General features: G+C 32.9%; 1 protein-coding gene across 1 annotated transcript in view; it reads right to left on the minus strand.

Moving 5' to 3' along the window:
• Window positions 1-7,838: 7,838 nt before the first annotated feature.
• The window catches only part of LOC134257096 (pneumococcal serine-rich repeat protein-like), a gene marked incomplete at its 5' end in the record, with an annotated part of 115,429 nt that continues 98,236 nt past the window's right edge, over window positions 7,839-25,031 (minus strand). Inside the window, 19 exons of the mRNA XM_062739739.1 lie at window positions 7,839-7,862; window positions 7,985-8,041; window positions 8,184-8,263; window positions 8,405-8,564; window positions 14,563-14,642; window positions 14,792-15,012; window positions 15,887-16,034; window positions 16,332-16,375; window positions 16,478-16,547; window positions 17,222-17,409; window positions 17,526-17,581; window positions 17,734-17,846; window positions 19,128-19,138; window positions 20,365-20,431; window positions 21,187-21,353; window positions 21,553-21,567; window positions 21,722-21,786; window positions 21,898-22,010; window positions 22,145-22,282. Of these exons, the coding sequence (XP_062595723.1) occupies window positions 7,839-7,862; window positions 7,985-8,041; window positions 8,184-8,263; window positions 8,405-8,564; window positions 14,563-14,642; window positions 14,792-15,012; window positions 15,887-16,034; window positions 16,332-16,375; window positions 16,478-16,547; window positions 17,222-17,409; window positions 17,526-17,581; window positions 17,734-17,846; window positions 19,128-19,138; window positions 20,365-20,431; window positions 21,187-21,353; window positions 21,553-21,567; window positions 21,722-21,786; window positions 21,898-22,010; window positions 22,145-22,282 (1,817 nt within the window). The remainder of the gene's footprint in view (window positions 7,863-7,984; window positions 8,042-8,183; window positions 8,264-8,404; window positions 8,565-14,562; window positions 14,643-14,791; window positions 15,013-15,886; window positions 16,035-16,331; window positions 16,376-16,477; window positions 16,548-17,221; window positions 17,410-17,525; window positions 17,582-17,733; window positions 17,847-19,127; window positions 19,139-20,364; window positions 20,432-21,186; window positions 21,354-21,552; window positions 21,568-21,721; window positions 21,787-21,897; window positions 22,011-22,144; window positions 22,283-25,031) is intronic.

The following is a 25,031-nucleotide window of genomic DNA, read 5'->3' on the forward strand; positions in this document are numbered from 1 at the left end:
AAGTTAGGCAGTGTTAGAGTAAGAATTTTTTTTTTTTGCAGAAATGAAAACCACATGGCACATAGCCAAACAATTTTATCAATATGAAACTTGAAGTAATGCTGAATTAATCATTTTTAAGACAGTTATTATTAATAGTGATAATAATTCTTTATGAAATAACTTTAAGCCATATGGCTCATCAGTATATGAACAAAAACAAATATACAGAACGAGTGGTGAGAGTGTGCGCGGGGTGGGGGGGGGAGAGAATCAAATTATTCATTATTTCTTAATTCCATTGCATGGAAAAAATAAATTTTCCTAAACAAATTAAAACCCTAACATAGTGAGAACTGAGTAAGCTTGTACATACTATAGCATTTTCAGATCTCAAATAAAATGGTTTGATATATTTTTTTTTCTTAAAGTTTCATAAATAGGACATTTAAGCTGAAATGATATTCATCTTCTATATAGTGATCACTACAAAATTGACATATTCTTTTGCTTCTTTCAATTTTCTGGTATCTTCCTGTTTCTATACTTAAGTTATGGGAAGAAAGCCTAATTCTTGTAATATTTTTCTTTAACCTAGAATAAATAGGTTTTGTCAAATATGCATGAATTTTGGAAAAAAAAATATCACACACAATTAATGTGCTTGTACAAAAAACACTTTAATTTTCAAAAAAAAGCATTACAGTCTTTCCTTGTACAAAGATATAAACTGTGTTGTATTAATAAAATCTTGATTAAACCAAAAATATTCAAGTACCATTCTAAACAATCTTTAACATCCCTTGCCCAATTAATTTTAAAATTTATTTTCTGCATTGTGCAATAGATATTCATGCATAAGGAGATTTCAATATAAAGTTATTTGTATGAAGTAATTTACATCAGTATTTCATAATTCTGATTTTCCTGCATGAATATGATCAATGGTTTCCGACCTTATTCATGATAAACCATGTAACTACATATAGATCTTTTAACTCAGAGCAAGTTTTTACAGAACATAAGATGGATGCGTTCTTTTTTCAGGTAATGTGTGGAAACCCCAAATTTCACAACCATAATTTAAATCACTTATTATGTATGTATCAAACAATTGACAATGTGTTTCTGAATTAAATTCAAACATTTGACTATTTCGATTTAGTCCAAAAAGTGTCTTTCGTCCCTGATCTGCCAGCTTTTTCTATGTAGAAGTAAATTTACCGTTATAAAACAATATAAGGCCTTAATAATTGAAAGAATCGACGCACTCGACCTCACCGGGAGGTCAACATTACGGCTACATTGCCAAAAATTTCAACTCATTACCGCTACATTTTTTCAAATTTTCGACCGATCATTACCGCTACATTTTTCCGGCCAAAAACAACTCATTACCGCTACATATCCTGAACAAAACTGTTCAAATAAATGTCTATATGTAACATAAACAATCTTATTTTCAGGGCTTACCAATAATTTTGCCCAATAGGATATCATTCTTGAATACACTGTTATATACAAAGGGAAGCGACCCGTTTCGCCATAAACCATATAACTAGGAGTACTACTTTTTAGATTAAAAATATATTTCAAAAATTTAAGATGAACGCGTTCAATTATTTCAATGTTCTCAAAACCCCATTACCGCTACATTTTTCCGGCCAAAAACAACTCATTACCGCTACATATTGAATTAGTCCAAAACAACTCATTACCGCTACATATCGCTTTAGCCAGGTATATGGTTCGATATATGAGTTCTAATAAACAGAATTCACTCACTATCTTAATTCTAATCAGAATGAGTATATTAATATGAATAACTCTGCAGTCGAAATTTAATTATTTAGCGTCATCTGAACATTATGGCCACAATTGAGAAGTGTGTTACAAATCATGGGAATGCCGGTGTAAAGACGAATAATGACCCCCATCGAATAATGACCGGGGGTCATTTTTCGACAGCGAAAAATGACCCCCGGTCATTATTCGACGTAGAAAAATGACCCTTTTGCCCGTAGAAAAAGTGTCACTTCACTAAAAATTTGCAGAACCCACGTGAAGAAAAATGACCCCCGTAGAAAAATGACCCCCTGTAGATTAAAGCTAAAATTTTTAGGGGGCAAAAAAAAAAAATTGGATAAAGAAGCATATTGGCCAAAATGCTCACCTGTGCTTATTGGGAATAAACTGATGATATGTTGATCTCATAACATTATACAATTATAGCTATATTTTAAGGTAAATGCAATGATTCAGAATCTAAAGGAGTAAAAGATTTATCAAGCCTTAAGGGTTAGGTAAACATTGTTTTTTGATGGTGGAAATCATCGAACTGACAGAAAAAATCAGCAGTATTATATATTATTATATCCTGCGCTTGAAAAACGGGAGGGTAAATAGTGATCGGGATGTCCGTCCGTCCGTCTGTTACGCTTTGAGGTATCCATCTCTTATCCGCAAATCCTCATATATAAAAAGATGTGTTTGTGAAACAGCTATGCCCCTGTATGGCAACATAGCGAAGATTAAACTTTTCTTAAATGCAATTTAAATATATTGTTACCCAAAGTAGGGTCTTCTCACAAGAAATACAACTGCAAAATAGGAAAGCCCTAGCACCACTTGTTCAAAAGTAATGGCTAAGGATAAGTTTTTGAAAGGTAGATCAAACTCAAAGGTCAAAGTCGATGTTTTCTTAAGAAAATGTTTAATGTAACAAGAATTACATATGTGAAGTATGAATACCCTAGCCCTTACCGTTCAAAAGTTATGGCCAAGGTAAAAAAAATCATAAGTACGGAAAACTCCAAGGTCAAGGTCAAAAGGTCAAGGTTTTTAGTATCCAATGAAAGGTAATGCCAAAAAACTACATATTCGAAGTATGAGAGTACTAGTATGTACCGTTTAAAAATTATGGCCAAAGTAAAAATTTGGCATTTTTGTGTAAAATGGGACGAACTCCAAGGTAAAGGTCAAAAGGTCAAATTTGGTGGTACCCAAAGTAAGGTCTTGTCACAAGGAATATACATATTAGATATGAAAGTCATAGCTCCAATAAATGAAAAGTTATGGTAAAGGTTAAGGTTTTTGCGGACAAACAAACCGCCAGATAGACAGACGGACATACAGACGAACACGATAAAACTATATACCCTCGAATCTTCGTTTACGGGGACATAAAAAGAAATGGTCTTCAATTAACTTTTCATATTAATATACATTATGAAGAAGACGTTACAACGATGAAAATGTTTGTTCTGATTTTCATATTAAATTCTCTGAAAAATATACTCAGAACTGAGTAAAAGGGTGGAGTAAAACAAGAATTAAAGTAGAACCTATGTCGGAAAAGTCTTTGTCACAAGATTTTCAAACTTTTCAAAATGATAAATTAGTACTTGCTTATCAATCAGTTAAGATATCATGATATGTTTCCTTGTTTTTTAATCTAGAACAGGCTGTGAAACTTGGTATGGTATTTACATACTGCGACTTCACATTTTCAAATATTTTTAGGGGTACTTGTCATAAAGGGAATATGAAAAATCACAAAAATACTTCTTCAAACATCGTCGTTTATAAACTTTTTTATGAATAATATTAAACAATATCTTGTCAAGAATAATTTCTTTTTTATTCAATTAACATAAAAGATAAGTCCACCATTAAAAAAAAAATAGTCAAATGAACTCTATTATTTTTAGTCAATTATGCACCCTATATTTGTAAATATTTTTTAGAAGTCTTTGTCACAATGTTTTCAATCTTCAATATGATGAAGAACATAGCCAAATGATTACAAAAAAATGATTAAAATATATACCTTTCCCCTCTAACTAATGAAAGATAGGCTATTTACCGATACTCATATTCTTGACCTTTTTGCACTTACACGGGTTTTAATAATTAAATGACTGTTTGGGGTTACTTTCAGATTAAATATTAATCAGAAATTGTACTTTTACTTTAAAAAGATCATATTTAATAGAAAAATTGTAATCAAACACCAAGGATATGAATAGGTAACAAATAATTGTTAAAGGGAATGCACATCATTTCATTATAGATATCACAAAAATGTACACACGATCAAACGATCAACAACACGTACATCTTTGACTTAGACACGTTTCATCAAGATATTACACTATATAGCTGGCAACTAAAGATAGATTTCTTACGATTTATGCATTCCTTCAAAATGGTTACATACCATTCAAATTATTACGAAAGTTGTATGTGCATTGTAATTTCATTACACTAGATAGTCTTGGGTTTGTCAACTTCAGGTCTAGATCTAGTAAATAAAAGGTACCTACATATTTTCTCTTATTCCAGAAATATATTGCCATCAAGCATTATAAACCAAAAAATATATGAATTGAATTAAGATTATGTTGGTATGATTGAATTCTGTGAATTTCAAAATGCAATATTTTCTACCATTTTTATTGAAGCTGTCAAGTACGGGAAAAAGTGGCATTGAATTAATTATGAATGGGTTAGCACAGGTTTAACACATTTACCAGTTATGATGTCATACGAAAAATGCTCTACGTTAAAAGAAATGTAATAATTACTGTGTGCTAAATCAAAAGTTTATGTCTACATGTATAGTTTTTGCATTAGAATGACTGTGTATTTTACACTAGCCCATAGCTTTACAGAGCATATTTTTAGGTCTTATCCTTACCCCACCCCCTTTCTTATTTAGGAGGAAGTCGATATTGAACAAAAGCAAAAAAAAACCCACCATACCTTTATTTTTCTATAAGAAGGAATTAAAAATAAGCTAAAAATAATCTACTATTCTACTAATTGTTAACTGTTACTTTGCCACAATACTTTCAAGTAAATCTCCACCAACATTTAAAGTATGCTTTAATCATGGCGAAGTAAATTATGATATGATAGTTCTTGAGTGAAGGCTTAACTTCATTTCAATATTTTATCTAGAGCCTCTTTCTGAATTATTGAAAGGTATAGAGTTTTATTTATATTTTTGTTTTTCATTTATTATTATTTTTTTGTTTTGATTTAACGTAATGTTCTTTTTTTTTGGGGGGGGGGGATTTTCTCCTCTTTCATTGTCAAATAGGATTTGCAAAACTTAAACAAACTAAAAGTTGAAATGACGGAAAATTTAATTTTTTCTATTAAAGAGTATTTAAATCTGATTTTTGCATGGTTTGATTTCTAAAAACAAATGGAATATCATTCTTTAAGCAAACACTATAATTAAGGAGGAATATTAAAAAGAAATTTATTAACTTGACAATTAAAGAATCTCTTTTCAAACACAATTTTAGCATTGAAAGACTACGTGAATCTCTTAATTATTTCATACGACTTTTTGTATTTTTCTGGTTACAGAAAATGTAAAAATAAGTTTCGTTGTAAAAAAGATATCAAAGAGTGTATATTTTGTATCACTTTAAAGGGGGTCATTTTTCAATGGGGGTCATTATTTTATAGGACTAACATATAAAATAATGACCCCCTAGGACCCTTTTTCTACAAAAAACGATTTTTTTCTACGGGTGGGGGTCATTTTTTATCGTTGAAAAATGACCCCCCGGTCATTATTCGATGGGGGTCATTATTCGTCTTTACACCGGCTTACTTATCGATGGTTATAAATTTAGAAAACAATATGTCTAGTCAAGCTAATGGCTTTCAAGGCTTTAGCGATAGTGTAAAATCATTTTACAAAGCTTAGAATTTTATCTATGAACAGTGCTTGATTTTAATTTTTTGTGTTTTATGAAATGAAATTGATTTTAATAATGAAAAAAACATCCTGCTCAAAGTCCTACTTTCATCTCCCCGTGGTGAGCAGGGGAAACGGGTCTTATGCATTTGTAGGATGTACTGTTCACGCATATGTGGCTGGCTAACGATAGAGGCGATGTAGCGGTAATGTATACTTTTTTATGTAGCGGCAATGTAACGTTTTTTTGTAGCTGTAATGACTATGTAGCGGTAATGAAAATTCTGAAAATGTAGCGGTAATGATACGCACCCATTTCACCGTTATAAGTTCATGACGAATTTTCAGCATTAGAAATTGGACCCTATTTTGGCCACCCACGGCGCCAAAACACTGCTCTAATGACCTTTGATTTCACTATTTAGGACTCGGATTTTAAATAAAATACTCAAAATATTATCATTAACTTTCAGTCACTAATACAAATTACAGAGAGTTAACGTTATTCAATTGTGTCATTTTGTTCTTAATCTTCAGTGTGACCTTGACCTCATGTACCCTAATCTTAAGCAAAGAAACAATTAAGGTACTCCTTTTTCAGGTTACATAACTTATGAACCCTGGGCAAAGCATCCATCCGTATGTCTGTATATACATGTAATATCTTAATTGACAAAAAATGAACCACCTGGTGTACAATCTGACAAAGTATGGACTCTCCATTGACTAATAAATATGTCTGCTCTGTATCAATTAATAAAGAAGCTTGGATTCGGAAAAATCTCAATCATTACTTTATATCTCAGAGGTTAGAAAATTGTATCATTCAGAGAGTTCAGTGTAATGTCTGATTTTGCGAACCTGAAGAAATAACAATGTGTAAATGAAAAGCACATTTATTCATAAAAATATCAATATAAAATATAAAGGCATATTAAATATAATACTGATTGTGGATTATAGTGAACCCAATCATTACATTAAACAAAATTATGTATACCGGTATATTGCATCATTCTACAATTTTGCATGTTTCATTATTTTTTAATCAAGAAAATAAAACCGTCACAAAACATACAAATAATTTGAATAAATATACAAATGTAATTGGCTATCACAGACTAACTTTTTGAGGTTAATATACATGTACAAGGACAAACATACAAGTCTTAAAATATACTACAACAGTAAACATCTATTTCCTCTGAAAGATCCCTGAATGTATTAAATTACTGCACAATTGCCAGTACTGGTATGGGTTATTTCTCAGATACACTTGCATTGACAAATGTACATGTACAGTACGCTTTTGTATGATCAAACTACTAACATATAAGCAGAAATTTTAACGAGGATTCAATTTTAGCATTTTTAACGATGGTGTTAAAATTGCTAAAATTGAATATTGCTGAAAATTCATTCCTGCGTACATTACTGTATACAAGGATATTTTCGCCCTGTGTTAGTTTTTCCCTTTCACACAATTTAGTACCTTCTTTAAGAAGTGCAAAAAGGGGCGAAAATGAAAAGGAGCGCGAAAAGTTCGCTGTATACAGTATGTCTCTTAAGGCACAAAATCATTAAAATTACTTCTCGCTCAAATAAAATACTATGTTTTAAAGAAGAATCCCTTAATATGAGTTTTGATAAAATTCTACGTACTGTATACAGTACTTCAGATTTTCCTTCTTTCAATCAAAAACTGCAAAAGTTAAAAAAAAAAGTCAAGGCTTCACTTTTTGAAAATGACAGTCAAATTCTGAGACAATGTATTCTGTCACATGTCACTGGTGGACGGATGCATTTGCATCATACAATACATCAAACATAATGATCATTATTATAATGATCAACCAGCAAATTATCTACATACATGTGTTATACAAAAACTTTGCTTAAAGCAAATTACATTACATGCTCACCTAAAGCCACAAGTTCTTTGGAAAATGCATGTATATGTATATGTAATATAAATCAAAGGATATTTGAATAAATTTTAGAGCAATTAAAAAGACATCTCATTATCTATAATCAGGTTGCAGTATAAAACATAGTCTTTATATCCATTCATTTTACAAAATGTTAAAAAACAAAACAAAAAACAAACATTAATTCTCTCTGGTTTGTTTCCAAATAAAGGATGCTAAGCCTCGGACCCAGAGTCTTCCTACAAAGAGAACATTTTCCTTTGTATTTTTGTTGAATACTAAATGACTGTATTAAATAAATTTATAGAATAAGCATGCATTGTAGTAAGATTCAGTGAGAGTGCATCTTATTTCTGTTTACCTGAACATGATCAGGTGCTACGGGTGTCTCGTTATCCGAAGGTTGATCTTTCCGAAACTGTAATGCATAATGAACAATTAATGAATGTAAATTCCAGTTGTTTTTTTAACTAAGTAATAAACTTTAACAAGACAAATTTTCCAGATGCTAAGTATTCTCCACATTGATTAAGGAAGCATGTAACTATTTTCTGGCTAACCTCTTTTTTTGGTTCAAGGACATAATAAAGGGAATCCAAAGAAACATTGGAGGACAGAGGTTGGTCATCTCTCCTTGTATCTTAAAAACAATTTATTACACATTGTGGTATAGTGGGTCAAACTTCCTATCCAAAGTATTATCAACTTGCTTTTCATATAAAGTATTGTTATTTTGACAGCCTTAGGCTTTATGGAGAAGGAAAGAACACCATGCACTAACCAGAATGTGAATTGTCTGTGGGGCTCTCAATTTCCTGTTCTTGGTTCCCGTTATTGTCAGATTCCTCCTCGATTTCCTCCTGATGTCTCTGAGACTCTATATCTCCTTCCTGCTGAGCATCTGACAAGGCTCTAAAATACTCTCTGTTTTCCGTTGATTTCTATAGTGAAATTTACAAGTTTAACCAAAATTTAAGAGTTATCTATATTAATATGAAAACTTGTTCAAATATTTAAACCTTTGAAAAATGATTCAAAGGTAGATGGGAGAACAATATTATCACAGTTCTTCCTGTTTATTTTTAAACTAAGATAAATAAACTTCAACAGGACATATTTTCCAGGTGCTTCATCTTCGCTAGCCAAGGATTCTTATACACAACTCTCCTCATAAGCCCTTTGCATTCGGTGTTAAAAAAGTTGAGATTTTTTTCTCAAGTTGTGATTGGAGAGGATCGACATCGATAGACCAATCAGCAAATGCTTTTTGTAGATGACGATATCTGAGTTCGGGACATATCTTGACTCCTTACTCTCGGGAATGAAAAACGCAAGTAAACAACGATCATATTATTCTATGAATGGAAATGGTATCATCCAATATCTGAAGATAATTATGTGAAAAATATGATAAGGAATCTATATTAAAGATGTAGATTTGCACTTAAAATTAAAAATGAAAAATCAATACCTTCCAGTTAAAAATTCTTTTTCATGTTTTAAATACATTATTTTTTGTTGATGAAGCAATCTCTGCGTGCCTGTTTAAATTCGAGATCACGACGAAAACGGTCATTTCTTTTCACGGACCGTATGTCAAGGATTTATGAGGACAATAGCGTATCAGAAAACCCATGTCAAGCGAAGATGCAGATGCTTATGCAAAAAAAAAAAAAAAAAAGGTTTTCAGGTCAGTTTTTCCCAAACTAAATTTGAGAGGGAGGCCTTTTATTTCTCATAAAAAAAAACAAATGCGGTATTTTTGAAAAAAAAAAATTTAAAAAAAGCAACTTTTTATCAACAGTGCCTTAATATTGACTGTAGAAATCAAGACAATTTATTCCCTGCTCCTCTCTCCTGCATTTTCCACATTCCGATGATTTGTGTGATGAAACAACGACATCCTTAAAACCAGACACGTGTCAAAATTTTGAAACCCAACACTTTTAGTGATGCATCTGGTTAATTGCTTACATAACACAACTTTTCTAAGAAAGTTTCAGTACTACAAATTGCGTTTATGATTTTATTAAACGTCACATTATCAGTCTTTAGCTTATACACACTAAATGAAATCCGCGATTCTTGGAGACGTCCATTTAGTTCCGAGGTTGAGGGAACCGTCTTTGATAGCGTTATTATGTTCTAGCATGGAGCAAATTTCAGACCCCACCACTACATGTATGTGCCATGGAAGTATGACAGTTATTCCCTTATGGATATAAACCGAAATTAATGCCATCATGACCTGAAACTTAATTTTGATGTCTTAATCTGTTAATTCGACTGTCATGTTTGCAATTTTTAAGAAGGACAATAGTTTGGATCATCTTGATGTTTGTCAAGTTTTGCAGATTCAAAAATGCAGACAAAAAGGGACCAAGTTTTTAATTTTGTTTTGGTCCAAGTATTCAACACGTTGATTTAGGAGGTATGTGAATATTTTTTGGCTTACCTCTTTTTTTGGTTCAAGGACATAATAAAGGGAATCCAAAGAAACATTGGAGGACAGAGGTCGGTCATCTCTCATTGCATCTGAAAAACAATTTAATACACATTGTGGCATAGTGGGTCATACTTCCTGTCCAAAGTATTATCAACTTGCTTTTCATATAAAGTATTGTTATTTTGACAGCCTTAAGCTTTATGGAGAAGGAAAGAACACCATGTACTAACCAGAATGTGAATTGTCTGTGGGGCTCTCAATTTCCTGTTCTTGGTTCCCGTTATTGTTAGATTCCTCCTCGATTTCCTCCTGATGCTTTTGAGACTCTATATCTCCTTCCTGCTGACCATCTGGCAAGACTCTTAAATTCTTTCCGTTTCCCGTTAATTTCTGCAGTGAAAATTACGAGTTTAACCAAAATTTTACAGTTATCTCTTTTTGTTTTCCCAAACGAGTAATGTTTTTTTTTTTAAATTCATATATGATATATCTATATAAATATAAAAACTCATTCAAATATTAATTTTTTTTAAAAATCAACTTAGAGATGTGCGGAGAACTATACTATCGTTCTCAGCTATTCCAGTTTTTTAAAACTTTATAGATAAAAAATAAACCCCACTCTAAAAGAACACATTTTCCAGGTGCTTCATCTTCGTTAAACAAGGTTTCAGATTCACAACTCGATCTCCTCATAATCCCTTGTCATTTCGTGTTAATCATAAAAGTTGGGATTTTTATCACAAGTTGTAATTGGCGTGGATCGACATCGATCGTACTTGTTCAAACACGAAATCACTTGACGAAAACGGTCCCTTCTTTTCATAGCACCATATGCCAAGCGTTTATGAGGAGAGAGCGTATCAAAATGGCTAGCGAAGATGCAGATGCTTTGGCTAGAAAAATTAATAACGTGGTTCTCAGGCCAGTTTTTCAAATAAATAAATAAATAAATAAATAAATGCGAGAGGGAGGCTTTTCCCCCTTTATAACTCATTAAAAACAATCGCAGGCTTTTGATTTTTTAAAATAATTTCAAAACTAGCAACTTTTAAGCAACAGGCTTTAACATTGATTGTATATTTCAAGACAATTTATTCCCTGCTTCTCTCCTGCATCTTCCACATTCCGATGATTTGTGTAATGAAACGACATCCTAAAAACCAGACATGTGTCAAAGTTATAGAACCCAACACTTTAAGGGATGCATCTTGTCAATTGCTTACATAACACAACTATTTAAGAGTGTTTGAGCACTATAAATAGTGCTTATGATTTTATTCAACGTCAAAATTATCAGCCTTTGGTTTATCCACACTAAATGAAATCTGTGATTCTTCCTGACGTCCATGTTCCGAGGTTGAGGGAGCCGTCTTTGAAAATGTTATTAAGTTCTAGCATGGAAGAACCGTCAGAAACCCCACTATGTGCCATGGAAGAATTACAGTTATTCCCTTATGAATTTGGACTGAAATTAATGCCCTAATGACCATGCGGATGTGACTGGTCAGCATGTGATGCTCACTCCTCCATGGCACCTGATCCTACCTCTGATGTTTCGGAGGTCCATGTTTGCTCTGCTCCTATTTGTATTGTTTAAAGGACTTTGAAATTGAATACTGTTCTTTATCTCCATATCCTTCTGTTAATCCCAAGATAATAAGCACCACCCTCAAATTCACTTGGTCTGTATTCCCCCATCAATCAAGCTTCAGCGAATTAAGGTCCATCAGTGGGTACTTAAAATTCATTGACATTTAGCTATTAGTCCCTGTGTATAACTCTTTCACCTAATTTGACACTTGTTGCCACTATCTGATTAACTTTCTTTTGATGTTTACCAGCGCATTAAGGAAGCCATTTCGATGCAAACAATTTTAGGTTTATAATTGCGTGTATATATACATGTGTACATATAACAACTTTACGATACCATCGTTCTCGCGATGTTTTCCCAATAGGACATATTTGCTAAAAATAAGACCACGCGACTTTTCAAACAAACGGGAAGCAACTGTTGCTATTGGCCGTGATCAAAGACTCTATATACGAAAATTATAAATGTTTTTTTTTACATTGAAAAGGACATCAGGGAAGGATGAATATTTTAATTTGAAAGTGTACACGTGCTTTATTATTTTCTTTACAATGGACTCAAATCATTGCTGCTGTGGCGTACAATGTAAGCCTAAGGTAGATACCATAGATTTTTACAAAAGTTGACCGGTGAGATTTCTGCTTGTTTGATATTAATTATAACTCTGAAATTATAGAATTTACAATTATCATTTATTGCTAGTGATTTTTGTCTATTTTCAATGCGAGATTTACTGATTTTATGGTGAGAATGGAGGCCAAACAAGTTGTACAGGTAATATTCATTGACTTCCTCTGTATATTGTTTGTGTATAGGGAATAGCGTTCTCCATGGTCTTCACGAACGTTAATGCCTCTGTGTGCCATGCATGTAAAAGTAAGTCCCTCCCTTTATCTGAGCAAACAGTATGGTTAAAAATATCGACCTTTATCTCAGGGTTGGCAAAAAAGCGGGAATTTACTCATATTTCCCAGGAGGATGGTGGGAAATACAGGTACATGTATTGATGTAATTCCCAGGAATTACTGGTATTTCCCGGGAAATAAGAAATAGCTACAGTAACTTATCTATAACTTGAATCATCTCATTTAGTACACCTAATTTATTAAGAAACAACCTTGTATCACTTCCATGATTAAAAAAATGATTTTGTAATATTTCAGTTTAAATAAATGAAATGAACATAAAGCTTTCCTTTTAGAATTTCTTTATGTAAATAAAGATGGCCTGAGATATTGGTAGTATTTACCTAAATGGGAAATGCCGGTATTTACCACTGGTAATTACCACCGGTCGCCTTGCTTTAACTCGACTGCCATATTTGCAATTTTTAACTTCCGGGATAGGCCAATAGACTAGATCATCCTGATGTTTTTTTTTTTTTTTTACATTTTACTGGTTCAAAATCGTAGTCAAAATGCAGTGGGAAATCCGGAGGATACAAATGGGTAGCTATTCTCCAGGTAGATTAAGGAAGTACGTGACTATTTTCTAGCTTACCTCTCTTTTTTCGGTTAATTCCATTATAATAGAATCCCAAGAAACCTTGTAGGATTGAGGTTGTTCACCAAACCTTGCATCTGAAAAAACAATTTAATACACATTGTGGTATAGTGGGTCATACTTCCTGTTCAAAGGACTATCAACTTGCTTTTTATACAAAGTATTGAATACTTATTTTGACAGCCTTAGGCTTTATGGAGAAGGAAAAAACACCATGCACTAACCAGAATGTGAATTGTCTGTGGGGCTCTCAATTTCCTGTTCTTGCTTCCCGTTAGTGTTAGATTCCTCTCTGAGTTCTTTCTGATGCCTCTGGGAATCTATATCTCCTTCCTGCTCACCATCTGACAAGGCTCTAAAATACTCTCTGTTTTCTGTTGATTTCTTAATTGAAAATCACAATTAAGTTTAACCAAAATTTTAGAGATATCCCTCTTTCTTATCCCATATGAGTAATGTTTTATGAAATTTATATACAAAAATACCTTTATAAGAATGAAAACTCATTCAAATATCTAAACTTTTAGACTTGACCTAGAGGTAGACAGAAGAGAAATTCTATCATTTACAGAACGTTCTTCCAGTTTTTTAGACTAATTTAAAGATAAAAAAGCAAATTCAAAGAATTGTGGCCCCCTCTTTCGGTGTTTTTGTGGTTGAGATGTCATTTTTTTTATGACACAAAGTGTCAAATATGAAGGCCCTATCATTTGCCATTTGAAGTTTTCATCGAAGTTGATTTTTTTGAAAATTAGGTTAGACTTGTCTTCAAAGAAAAAAAGGTCCCGAAGTCAAAAATTATATCGTAGTTAGAAAGGTCTTGTCATGAAAAAGGTTTAAGTTTTTTTTTTTTTTTAAAAATTGGTCAAGCTTCAAGGGCAAGGTAACCAGGTAAAAAATCATAGTGTATTTAGAAAGGTCTTGTCACAATTAATGTACATATTTAATATAAAAGCCCTATCTCTTCTCATTTAAAAGTCATGACCAATTCAATGTAATGTTTATTTTTTTAAACGTACATGTAGGTCAAACTTCAAGGTCATGAGGTCAGAAAAAAAGTGTATTTAGATGTCATCATGACCAAACTTAATCTTGATACCTTAACCTATTAAACTGACTGCCATATTTGCAATTTTTAACTAGGCCAATAGACTGGATCATCTTGACGTTTGTCAAACGTTTTACCAATTCAAAAATGCAGTCGGGAATTCCAGATTCTTTTTTGGCACTACACGAGTGCATGATCAAAATATTTTATTCATCAGGATAAAAATGGGTAATGCACATTGATGAATTGAGATGCAGGCGGCCCTGAAAACCAAAATATTAATTTTTTTAGGTCTTAGTTTTCTCCAGGTATATTAAGGAGATTTGTGACTATCCTCCATCTTACCTCTTCTTTTGGGTCAATGACATGAAAAACGGAATCAAAAGAAACCTTGGAGGACCGAGGTTGGTCATCGCTCATTGCATCTGAAAAATATTTTATAACACATTGTTCTAAAGTTGGTCATACTTCCTGTCCAAAAGATTATCAACTTTTTTTGGACCCAAAGAAAGGAATTGTTATTTTGACAGCCTTTAAGCTTATAATGGGGAAGGAAAGAACATCATGTACTAACCAGAATGTGAATTGTCTGTTGAGCTGTCAATTTCCTGTTCTTGGCTCCTGTTTTTGTCTGGTCCCTCCTCTATTTCCTCCTGATGCTTCTGTGAATCTATAATATCTTCTTCCTGCTGACCATCTGGCAAGGCTCTAAACGCACCCACCCCTAAACCACCACCAACATTGATGGTTTTGTGTCCCAGAATGTTTGAGCCAAAGGCTTCTCTTAAGTGATACCTGGAAACATGGTAATCAAAGATTACAGAGCTCACCTCAACGAATGTCAAATTTAATAGGAAAGGAAATATCACATCATCTTTTTCTATTTAGTATGCATTCCAAGTTCAACATCCTAGCATGTTTGGTTTAAATATGACTTTAAGTTCGTTGGAAATGAATCTGCTCCAAAAACTGCAACCTGTTAACTATTTTTAAGAAAATGATAGTAAATAGTTCCAAATCTGGATCAAGTCCGGAAGAGTCCATCCTAAGATGCAAGATTAATCATAATATCGTGTCACTCATCTGGAAAATGTAGGTCAGATCCAGCATCCGAAGCCAGTTTGGTAGTGTCCATTTGCATTTTTCATGCAAGTTTGGTCCAAGTAGGGCTTATAGTTACTCAGAAATGGACCTGCTCCAAAAAACTTTAACCTAATCACTCATCTGGAAAAGGTGCAAGCGAGATCCAGCATTATTCATGCAAGTTTGTTCCAGGGACCTTATTGTTACTTGGGAATAGACCTGCTCAAAGAACCTTAATCTGGTCACTTATCTAGAAAATGTATGTCAGATACAGCATTTAAAGCAAGTTTGGTGGTGTCCAACACTAAGACACATAATCCATGTAAGTTCTGTCCAGGAAGGCTTTATAGTGACTTGGGAATAGACATGTTCCTAAAACCGGGATGCCAACACTAGTTCTGATTCTGACGCCGATTGTATATCGTAAGGCTAAGCTCTTCTTGACTTTGTCAAGGTGAGCTAAAAATGAGATTGTGGGACAGACTTTTAAGGATTAACTTTATGAAAATGATATTATTAAAGTTTTCAGAAACATTTTTTGGTAATTTTTTATAGAACTTGAAAACCATAGAAACTAAATACTCACGGATCCACCGATGAAGTATCTGAATATGAATAGGATCTCCCCTGTCTACGATACAGAAGGTATACCAGTATAGAGATTATCAGGAATAGAATGAGTGCCAGGGGTAATCCCAAGGCCAGGCCGAAAATAAGGTCAGTGTTAGATGGCTCTGTAATACAAAACAAGGATTTGTTAAATCTAATTTTGATAAGAATAACGTTATTGTAGGCATGTCATAGTAAAATATAACAGTAGCCTTTGTTACCATATGCTGCTTGAACTTAATTTCTTCTTAAAGCATGCAGGAACATCAACTATATACATATTATTCTTAAAAAAATGGATATTCCTGTCAACAAAATTGTCTGAATTGTGAGGAATTCATAGATCTCTAAATCATATTTATGCACATTGTACAAAGTACATGTACACTGTCTGAAACTGAGAATCAGAATAATAGACTTACCTTCTGTCTGTGCAGGGTTGGTAACTGTTGTAGATGGTGCTTCTCTGATAGAGAAAATATACAGTTATATGTACAGAGTTCAGTGGAAGTGACAATATGAGAAATAACTTAGAATAACAGAATTTTAGGAATCAGTATCTACTTACACACAGCGGTAGTTGTTTGTTTCTGATACACAGATCTGTTGTTTGGAACAGGTATAGCAGATAACTGCAACTGTTTGAGAAAGACAAAAAATCATCATTCAATACTGTATACATACATATAAATACCGGTATGTTAAAAAGAAAATCTTTCTGAAATAATACACAAAATTAAAAATTTTATGTACACTTTGATACATTTTTGAAACTAATAGGGCTTGATAGAGAGATAAATCAATGTGTCTGCCGAAAGGTTAAATGATTAAACAAGTCTGAAATCTGTTTCAGGGTACTGTAAACCATCTTTTATTCGCTTGCGAGAAATTTTCGCGAAGTTCGCGAGAGCCTCATCATCGCGAATATTTTCTCGCCGCGAACTGGTCATTAAAATGTATGTGTCTATTAACAAGATATTTTAAAAGGCTTGATCGCGAAGTTTATTCCTGGTAAATCGCGAAATAAAGTCGTCGCGAATAAAAGTTGGTGTACAGTACTTATCTTCATAAATACCTTTAATATACATTGTCTCAACTATGAAAATTGACGGGGGTTAATTTTGGTTGATTTTGAGGTATGAAGAGATGTTCCATGCCACATAATGTAAATGTTAAAATATATAACAACTTTTCAACCACAAATCAAATTCACATGAAAACATATATAAATAATATTTTTCTCAAACCATGAAAATCTAACCGCGCAAAAATATGTGATTATATCGTGTTTTGTTGAAAATAGCATACTAACCAAGACTAGTACTGTTCCCTATGTAGGTTTGATTCCTGAGTTTGATACAACTGGTCTCCACTGTCAAGCAGTTCTTCTTGTCCACATTGTCATACAGCTCTAGTGCGACTGTCCTTGTGTTAGCCTCCGTTATAGTAGTATTCATGAACAGCAATACAGCGATCTCAGTTGTACCTCCCGAAAGCTCTCTACAACATAGCAATTTTTTGGTAAGTGATATGTGGGGTTCAGAATAATAATGACTTTGATTTTCTCTGTAAGAAATCCTGTTTATAAATCTACAATACATGTATATATATCTTACCTGAATTCTTGGATGAAAATATCCATTAAATTTGGAGAGGACAGAATTCTTCTCAACTGAAAAGTTAAAAATTAATATATGTTTATATGACATTTTCCGAGGAAAACATTCTGACTTATTAGAATGGAATACTAAGATATGTTAATTGAAAGAAATTCAAATAAGTTTGCTTTCAAAATTATAGGTTTATATTTGAAGGCAGTCTTACTGAAGAAGAAATCTTGTCAGCGTACTGCCTAAATCCCAGTGTACGTGAGTTACTTAGATGAGGCTCGAAAGTTTTCTCCAAGGACAGTTGGACGGTCAGAGTCTTGTCTTCATCTGCAATTTACCCAGATTAACAAATGTACTTCTATAAATGATCTTATATACGCATAAAACAATAAAACGTGCATGTAGCCAAGTACCAGGGACCAATAATGTAGATTCATTATAGCTTTTAAGCTAATTTGTAAGTGTATAACATGTTTCAAATTCTCAAGAAAAGAAAATCACTTTGACGTAAGCATAAATTCATTATAAGTATGTACGCTATAACTGCGTTTTACTGTATTCAGTTGTAGTTTTTTAGCTCACCTGAGCCGAAGGCTCAAGTGAGCTTTTCTGATCAAAATTTGTCCGTCGTCTGTCGTTGTCGTAAACTTTCCACATTTTCATCTTCTTCTCAAGAACCACTAAGCCGATTTCAACCAAACTTGCCACAAAGTATCCTCGGGTGAAGAGGATTCAAGTTTGTTGAAATGAAGGGCCACGCCCTTTTCAAAGGGGAGATAATTATGAATTAGAGAAAAATTAATGGCATTTTTTAAAAATCTTCTTCTCAAGAACCACTGGGCCAGGAAAGATGAAACTCATGTGGAATCATCCTCAGGTGGTGTAGATTCAAGTTTGTTCAATTCATGACCCCCGGGGGTAGGGTGGGACCACAATGGCCGATCAAAGTTTTACATAGGAATCATAGGAAAAATCTTTAAAATCTTCTTCTCCAGAACCACTGGGCCAGGAAAGATGAAATTCATATAGAATCATCCTCAGGTAGTGTAGATTCAAGTTTGTTCAAATCATGACCCCCGGGGGTAGGGTGGGGCCAAAATGGCCGATCAAAGTTTTACATAGGAGTATATAGGAAAAATCTTTAAAAATCTTCTTTTCCTGAACCACTGGGCCAGGAAAGATGAAATTCATATGGAATCATTCTCAGGTAGTGTAGATTCAAGTTTGTTCAAATCATGAACAGGGTGGGGCCAAATTGGCCGATCAAAGTTTTACATAGGAATATATAAGGCAACCTTTTAAAATTTTCTCTTCAAGTATTTCAGAGCCATGATTAGTAATATTTATATGGAATCATCCTCAGGTAGTGAAGATTCTAGTTCGTTCAAATTATGATCCCCGGGGGGGGGCGTTAAAATTCAAGCCCCCTTCCCCACCTCAGTAAACTTTCAGTTCTGATCTGATATGTCCTTTTTCCTAGCCGATGTGCTCAGGTGAGCACTGTGGCCCCTGGGCCTCTTGTTTTTTTATTATTTTTTGGAATAACACATTATAAATGTATTATGTAGTGTATAAGAATGAATTAAATTCTCTTGAAGTTGGACTTACCAAAAGAAGGCCTGCATGTAAAAGAAAAACATTAAAACCAAATGAGAAAAAAACATGACAGAAATAATCATCTTTTACTTAAGGTATGTCACTCGTCAGCTTTTTAGAAAAGTTCACGCAGATCCTCTTGCAAAACTATTCATTAAAATTCAATTTTACAACAATGTTAATGTTTTAACATTCAACAGAAAAACTGCTCAAATAGATACAAAGAAGCAAGATTTATGAGGGACTATTTCTTGTGGTGGAAGGATATTAAGCAGATAATTCTGCAAATCTGCACATTTATTGGATTAAATATTTTGGAACCTTAGCTTCAAATATTTTTACTCGGAGAATATTTTCCGTTACGATATTGTTTGGAATATTTAATATAGGTCTTAATTTATATTTTTAGAACAAGTTTTACACTTTCCTTCAACAAACTTTGCCAAAAAATAAAGATATGTCAAATAAGTCTAGATAAAATATATACCATTTTTCGCCTGAAAATTACATATTCTGACCAATATTTCAAAATTAAAACCACTGACACCAACTTTTTCTTTCATTAGTTTAAAGTACTTGATATTTGTGACTGATCAACATTTAAGTCGTAAAAAGCTTGATTTAAGAAAATGTTTTATTGCCTATTTAGTTTTTTAATATCCCAAATATGTTACCTTTTAGTGCAAAAAGGTCACACAATAATTTACGCGCATTATTTTGCAATATTTGTTCGGTGATAAATATTATTCAAACTATTTTATGTAAAATAAAATTATATTTATCACCATAGTTACATCTGATAAAATATGATCAAGGTTAAGGTAATTTACCAAAGAGTTAAAGTTTAAGTGCAAAGAGGTCAACTTAATGGCACCGTAGATCAGTAAGATGCACACTGACCCCCCATTTTTTCTGTGATTTTGAGTTACACTATATGAGTACTTATCCAAAATATACTTCTCAAAAAATCCTTGATTTAACAAATTTCACAAGTGACATACCTTAAAATATTATATTAATATATAGAAAACCTTGACAGAATCATACACAATTATGATCTTAAGATGGACAGATGGACTCTGTAGTGATCATTATGGAACATCAGCATATTAAATGTTTGGAGGCCTTTAAATTAAATTCGACACTTGTTGGGTATCATGCATTCATGTTTTAATTGAATTGAATCATCCATTCTTATATCTAAAGTTTACGTTCTCAAAGTTATAAATAGTCACAGAAACATGTATACCTGCACAGATAATCCGTCTCATTGATATAATAACAGGAATCTGGACACAGAACACAGATAGCTGGTTCTACAAATACAATGTACAGGGAATTATATAAACACAGAATACATTTAGCTTGCTCTACAAATACAATGTACAGTCAATCATAAATACAGCAGTCAATTATAAATACAGAATATAGATAACTGGTTCTACGAATGCAATATACAGGAAATTTATAAACAAGGCCCTTAGTTAGATCCTGGCTAATTATGGTCGACAATCAGTATTTTCTTTGGAACAAACTTTCAATGTACATATGATACAATGTAAAGTGAAATTCGTCCCAATCCTTGGGTATACATATGAAGCATGAGCTTATTTCATTTCTGTCTTTGGAAATAGGACATGTACCTATACCAGTTTATCTGAATGTTAATGTAATTTTAGTCCACAAACATTGGGTCATTAAATACTTTGGCAAATCAAATGATCAATTTAATAAGATTCAACCAGTACTTGACAATTAAGTTGGTTTCAGTTGTGGAAACTATTTGGATTCGTGGTCACCTTTGGTTTCCACACAGCGGAAACTTGATGAAACTTGAAGTTAATTCTGCACTGAAACTAAGCGGATACTATTAGTTTCCACGAAGTTTCAGTAGAGTTTCAGCCATGCGGAAATTGTATTTTTCATCCAGTGACCCAGTCACATTTTCTGAAATGACCAGCAATCAATGGTTTTTCAGGCAAAAATAGGATTCATAGGGCGACAGACGGCAGCTCATGGCCCATTGTCTTCCCCTATTAAATTTGTGTCTGTTGGGCCATTTTATATTTACCTTGACTAGATCCAATAGTGGCTTCCTTTAATAGGTTGTATTGGGCGGTGGACACAGTGATTTGGGTCTTACGAAGATTGACCAATGCCTGGCTTACATTGGTGATATCATTTGATGTTTTGTCTTGTTGCAGTACTAGGTAGAACTCAACTGTTGTGTCGCCCGCTCTAATGAAAATAACAAGAACTTCATTCATTTTGATAGTCATACAAAAATACAGTATATTTTACTCTTCAAAATGCTTTATGAATATTATCATTTTTAAGACATTTTGAAGTTTAAAGCTTTCTTGTTAATTACATTTGCATAAAATAATTTATAAATGAATGTTGTACATTTAGCTGAAGTCTTAAATCATGAACTTACTGTACTTCGCCAGTCCTGTAAAACACAGACAACAAATGAACAAATATAGAAATAGCAACATGCAGAAATACAATGTCTTTTCTAATACCTGAATTTACATAAATCCTTTCATCATAAACACATGCAAATCTTCACTTAACATTTTTTAAAAATGTGATTATATACTCACCGAAATTTTGTAACGATTGCTATTATATTTACTAAACCAGGAATTCCCCTGAATATATTCGTCAACTGTAAAAATCAAGTTTAAAAAGATCTGAAGTTCTAATACATGTATGTGTATATGTATCAATGTAGGAAAAATAATACCATTATATAATAAATGAGAGTATTTTAACTAACAGAATCCTCAAAGTCTTTCTTGGTGTTTTTATAAGTGGTGCTAGAGGAAAGAAGGAGGTCACTATTAAATGGGTAGTCTGTTGTCATGTTGATCACAATTTTATTGTCCAAAGCTGAAAAAAAACATCACGTTCAATTCTGAAAACACAACAATCTTTTGAAACCAAAAACTATATTCAACTAATCGTTATAATCTACAAAGGAATTAAGTACACATGAATAAGGAATTATAAAGAGGAATACAAACCAATGCAAGTTCTGTTGTCACTGGGGTTGAGTCGTGAGTTGGAGTCACAGTAACATTCAGGACTTCCGTTCGAGATCCTACAGGCATAGGAGCACTCCTTAGGCTGACCATTGGCATTACAAGGATCATAAGTAGGGTCTGAAGCGTGGTAAATACAAGGAAATTAATTACCCTTGTAGCTTTAAAGAATCAAAAATTCAATACACATGATCAATAATAGGAAAAAAATTAATTTAAATAAGAGGCCCATGGGCCACATTGCGCATCGGAGTAACTGTTGTGATGCAGTTTGCTTTACCAGATTTTCCACCTTGTAATACCTATTGTGGCCCCCATCCCAAATTATAACTTTAATAATTTAGAATCTACTCTATCCAAGGATGCTTACATATGTTTCAGCTTTTCTGATCCATTGGTTCTTGAGAAGATTTCTAACACTTTTTCCTAGATATTTCTATGTAAAACTTTGATTTCCTGTTGTGGCCCCGCCCTACTCCCGGGGTCATGATTTGAACAATTTAGTATCTACACTATCCAAGAATGTTCTACATAAGTTTCAGCTTTTCTGATCCATTGGTTCTTGAGAAGATTTCTAAAGATTTTTCCTATATATTTCTATGTAAAACTTTGATTTCAATCATTTTAATAATTAACGATCTACACTATCCAAGGATGCTTCCACATAAGATCAGCTTCTCTGATCCAATGTTTTTTGAGAAGAAGAATTTCAAAGATTTTTATTATATATTATTATGTAAAACTTTGATTCCTACGGAAGCCCATTTAGGACCTATCAAAAATATTATTGAATTCGTTATAACGATTTTTAGAATTCGTTATAACGAATTTAATTTGTTATAACAGATTTATTGAATTCGTTATAACGAATTTAATCTGTTATTACAGATTTGTTGAATTCGTTATAACCAATTCAAGATTTTGGTTATAATGAATTCAACAAATATGTAATAACAGATTAAATTCGTTATAACGAATTCAATAAATCTGTAATAACAAATTAAATTCGTTATAACTAATTCAATGAATCTGTTATAACAAATTAAATTCATTATAACGAATTCAATGAATCTGTTACAACAAATTAAATTCGTTATAACGAATTCAATGAATCTGTTTTAACAAATTTAATTCGTTATAACGAATTTAATAAATCTGTTATAACAAATTAAATTCGTTATATTGAATTCTAAAAATCGTTATAACGAATTCAAAAATATTTTTTGATAGGTCCTAAATGGGCTTCCGTAGATTCCCTATTGTGGCCCCGCCTTACCCCCGAGGGCATGATTTTAACAATTTAGTATCCACATAATTTAAAGCGTTTCTGGCCCAGTGGCTCTTGAAAAGATTTCATAATGACTTCAACCTATTTTTGTCTTTTCTTGATCATCTCGACTTGTAAGGGAACTTGGCCTTCATTTTAAAAATTATACTCTCCATCACCTAAAGATGCTTTGTATTAAGTTTGGTTAAAATTGGCCCAGTGGTTCTTGAGAAGTTGAAAATAAATGTGAAAAGTTTACAGACGGACGGATAGAAGAACAGCGGATAATGAGTGATCAGAATAGCTCACTTGAGCTTTCAGCTCAGGTGAGCCAAATCAAGAGGTCAATGGGCTTTATAGGTCATCTGAGCATCATGCAACAATTTTCCAATGATTGAATTTGGTTCATGTTTTGAAGTAGACGCCATTGCATTCACAATTTTGAAAGACGCATCTATGCTAATCATAACTATATACACTTAGCAATTGCTTAGTTTGGTTATTTAATACCCATAGGCAGGATAGGGAAACAAAAATGTATTTTAACTTATCAGTAATATTAAGCAATAATCTGTAGCGCCCGTACCACACATGAACCCCTGACCCTAGCTCCACATATTTCATATTTTTGGAAAAGGCACCCTTGATTATCAAAAATGTTTGACTAATACCAAGGAGCAGATATCAATAAAATTAAAACCGCTATAGGTACGTCAATGAATTTTTAAATATTTAGTTATCATCATCTTTTCTATCTACAAAATAAACCATAAATCATAAATTTTATTATTTAATAAATTAGTAATGTTTTGTAAGCAATAGTATGCCCAGGCGGCGCAACCTCGAACACGACGTTTTTGCGACCTAAGTGTAACTAAGATAAACTATATTGATATAAACATTTGACATCCAAATATCCCGTTAATTCAGGTATACGTTGGGACACTATTGTTCCATAAAATATGGAATTTTTACCTCATTCTGGAAGTTCTATGAAATTTTTATCATGAATTTTACATGGAGTATCCAAACAAATATTGCCTTGAAAATGACGTCAAAAGGGGGGAGGGGTTTCCTTTTCCAACTTTTTATGAAGTTTTGCCCCTGGAAAAAATGGTATATACACATAGGAATGTTTAAACTGGCTATGGAAAAATAATTTGCATCCACGTTACTTGTTTTTTAAATGCCAAAATAGACTCAGAGAGAAGAGGGATGCAAAGTTCATGTCGATTTGTAGTCAAGGTTTGAAAAATCTATCACGTCAAATAATGACGTTGATCATGTGTTTTAGCTATATATTAAACTCCATAAAGCAAATATGCTGGCACGATCAAGCGAGGATCTCCCACAATGAATAAATTCATTTGCAATAATATATGCATGTAAGCTGCTGTTCATGACATTGTAAAGTCATAAAAAAAACAAGACGGGTTGAAGTCCTTACTCAGCTCTAGGGAATGTCATCAAAATAAGTGTACGATGTAGAAGCGGAGATTAAAAAATAATGATGTTGTCGGACGTCATGAAACTAAGCGGAGACAGCGCCGGTGATAATATAATGTCGTTTATATTTAATGATAATTTGGGAAATAATGAACG

This window comes from Saccostrea cucullata, unplaced genomic scaffold (genome assembly GCF_032062105.1).
Source record: "Saccostrea cucullata isolate Sc308-1 unplaced genomic scaffold, CSIRO_AGI_Scuc_v1 ctg14, whole genome shotgun sequence".
Classification (NCBI taxonomy): Eukaryota; Metazoa; Mollusca; class Bivalvia; order Ostreida; family Ostreidae; genus Saccostrea; species Saccostrea cuccullata.